Source organism: Glycine max, chromosome 13, assembly GCF_000004515.6.
Source record: "Glycine max cultivar Williams 82 chromosome 13, Glycine_max_v4.0, whole genome shotgun sequence".
NCBI classification, from domain to species: Eukaryota; Viridiplantae; Streptophyta; class Magnoliopsida; order Fabales; family Fabaceae; genus Glycine; species Glycine max.
This window is the reverse complement of record NC_038249.2, coordinates 27,736,437-27,738,132: the sequence shown is the minus strand read 5'-3', so window position 1 is coordinate 27,738,132 and position 1,696 is coordinate 27,736,437. Positions and strand designations below refer to the sequence as shown.

Here is a 1,696-nt window from a genome sequence, read left to right as displayed (position 1 = left end):
TCTTTATTTATTAACATCATTTTACTCTTAATTTTTTAATTTAATATTTTTTAAAAATTAAATTAATACAAAATGGGTAAAATAATTAAATAACATAACATAAAAAACAAGACAAAATTAAGTGTAGAACTTCGGCCGTTAAAGTACGATTCTAACACCACGTTAGTGTGTGGTATCACATCCTCTCTAACATGCCATGGTGGCAAAATATGTTACAAAATTGATGATATACTAACAAAAAGACCCAATTTACGCGTTAAAAAAACACAGGGATTAGACTTGTCCAATTAAAATTTGAAGACCAAAATTACAAGATTAAAAATAAAGAACAAAAGTAGATAATTAAGTCAAAAACAAATAAGGAGTATATGAATACTTGTCATTTATTAATAAACATACATTAATTGACACACCTGTGTTCACACCCATTTCTACATTCTTGAGTTTAATATGGCAAACAAAAAGGTAGATATAATATGCAAAAGAAAGGTGTGCAAATGCTTAGCAAAACACATAGGTATGTTATTAACGAACTACAAGACTGACTATACATATCATGCAGTAGCATTGACTGCTATTCTCATCCCATGCAGCTGGCAGTGACCAGGAAAACCGCAGATGAAGTAGTTTAGACCCTTGGCAAGCTGGATGTGATCATCTCCTGAAAAGAACAATCTTGAGTTGAATGTAGGAATGCATGTATTGTATCCAAACTCGTCCACTTGTATCACGTTGTGAGCGAAAGGACTATATTTGAATTCTGCACGTACAAAACAATAATAATGAATAAAAAGGAGGCATGTCTAAGAAAATAATTAAGTCCGTGTAAGAAAATATATGTGATTAAAGACTAAATTAATCTAGTGTAAGTGTGTCTATAATCAATAAACGAAACTACCTACATCAATAAAGTCTTCATTTTTTTGTCAACACTTATTAACGAACGAATTAATCTCTCGAACCGTGGTAAATTAATTAAGGTTTGAATTTCCAACAAAATATATATATGTTTGGAAAAACAGAATAACAAAACTAGGATGATACTAACCGAGTATATCACCAGCCTTAAAACTCTTTCCATTAGGCCAGTTATTGACATTATACGCCCAACCAGTTGCATCACCAACCACATAGGTGGCTGCATGAACCATCTCAGAGTAAAGCACTAACATACATAACAATAGCATTGTTGCAGCACTGCTTCTTCCCTGAGCCATTTTTTTTACCATCGATAGTATCACAAAACACCAATTCAGAGTATTGTGATTCAAACAAAGAGTCAAGGAAGGGTTTTATATACGATTCAGGAATGTTCCAGACCCCGGTCATTGAATAATTAATTAAAAGCACAATTAATTCATTTTTAAATTCATATCTACACTGATTTTTTTATTATTTTAAAATCGGTTGAATACATGTAATCATCATTATATAGTTACAAAATATATTATATATCATTAAATTGTATAATATATTTAATTATATATCATTCAATTAGTATATATTAAACTTTTAATTAAATATTATAATATATTATATTAATTATATATCATCTAAGTATATAATTTAGTTACAAAATATATTATGTTATAACTACTATTTATTAAACATGTTTCATATATGTTATTATCCACAATGCAAGAAAATTAGTGTTCGATTCTTTGTACACACTTTTCTTAGGTTAATAGTAATCACG

At 29.0% G+C, this 1,696-nt stretch overlaps 1 protein-coding gene across 1 annotated transcript; it reads right to left on the bottom strand.

The window, feature by feature from the left end:
• Positions 1–554: 554 nt before the first annotated feature.
• On the bottom strand, positions 555–1,217 carry LOC100818617 (basic blue protein). The gene is made up of 2 exons (XM_003541459.5): positions 1,049–1,217; positions 555–760 (listed from the first exon to the last, which is right to left on the bottom strand). Exons 1-2 carry the CDS (start codon positions 1,215–1,217, stop codon positions 555–557), a joined length of 375 nt encoding a protein of 124 aa, XP_003541507.3.
• Between the last annotated feature and the right edge of the window lie 479 nt (positions 1,218–1,696).